The sequence below is a fragment of the Gamsiella multidivaricata genome, assembly GCF_025024155.1.
Source record: "Gamsiella multidivaricata strain RSA 2152 chromosome Unknown BC939scaffold_216, whole genome shotgun sequence".
Lineage (NCBI taxonomy): Eukaryota > Fungi > Mortierellomycota > Mortierellomycetes > Mortierellales > Mortierellaceae > Gamsiella > Gamsiella multidivaricata.
The window spans coordinates 1-1,098 of record NW_026251924.1 but is presented as its reverse complement, the minus strand read 5'-3'; the positions used below and the strand labels follow the sequence as shown (position 1 = coordinate 1,098).

General features: G+C 46.4%; 1 protein-coding gene across 1 annotated transcript; it reads left to right on the top strand.

Annotated features, from left to right (window-relative positions):
* On the top strand, positions 1–610 carry BC939DRAFT_534148 (uncharacterized protein). The gene has a single exon (XM_051561726.1). It carries the CDS (start codon positions 94–96, stop codon positions 397–399), a length of 306 nt encoding a protein of 101 aa, XP_051405793.1. The 5' UTR covers positions 1–93; the 3' UTR covers positions 400–610.
* Positions 611–1,098: the final 488 nt, after the last annotated feature.

Sequence of the window (1,098 nt, the reverse complement as noted above, 5' to 3'; positions counted from 1 at the left end):
ATGTTGCCCTGCTTATGTTGAGACACTGATCCAGCACAAAGTAGGTTCTGGCTTGGCTTAATTTGTCAAAAATATCGTGGTGGTTGTGGTTTCATGCTTATGCTTATTTTTTACCATCCTTTTTTCCAGTTTGTCGTCAAATCCTTTGTTAGAGCTGACGTTTCATACATTGTCCGCCACAACAACGATGTTACCAGCATTGTGTCATGCAGTTATGCCGATTATTGTCTTCACCTGATCCCTTGCAAGCACATGTACCTGGTTCAGAGGCTCTATAAAAGTGTGAGGGTATCCTATTCCGGTGAGCCTGCGATTGAATCTGCCATTGAACCTGCCGTCGCTCAGGAGCAACATGTCCAGAACATGGATTTTTCGGACCAGATTTGGAGGCAGGATTAGCGCCATTACTCCGTTTGCAACTCGACCGGAAAAGGGCAGCAGAGCAGGAATTCGAAAGAGTTGCCAGAGAAGTGGCGACCAGACAAGAGTTTGAGGATAATGAGGGTTTATTAATGGGGTTGATGAAGCAAATGGGCGCCGCAGTGGAGGCAAGAAAGAAAAGGAAATGAACACTCGAGTGCCTCAAATCTGTTGTGGCGACCACAAAAAACACTTTACTCGAGATTCGAGGCCTGAATGCCTCACAAGCAGGACGGCGGTATCAAAAATAGTCCTCTGGTACGAGTCAAATACACGTGACCGAATAAAGCGCGTATGACGTCAGAGAATACTCTCTTTTGCTCGCTACTCCTCACCTCCCCTTCCATCGCCCTCCCATTTGTGCCACTGCCCGCACGCTTCTCATCATCACATCACCACTCCACCGATCTCTAACTAATGCCACCACTCCGCGCTTTGTGTCATCCCTGTCTTTGTCTTGTTTTTATTACTCTGTTATTTTGCTCTAGATCCCTCTCCACTGCTCTCGTTGCTCTCTACTACTTCTCTTTTTAGTCATCATCGTCTCATCACGGCTCTTTATTCTTTGCTCCCCATAATGCAAACTAGCAACTTTTGAATTGCTAACCGGCAGCAAGCAACGTGTCCCATGCCTCCTAAGTCTTATCTGAGTTCTGCGATTTTGTCATGATGGGCTTA

Coding starts and splice junctions, on each gene's coding strand:
- BC939DRAFT_534148 (XM_051561726.1), top strand. CDS start 94: ATGCTTATGCTTATTTTTTACCATCCTTTTTTCCAGTTTGTCGTCAAA.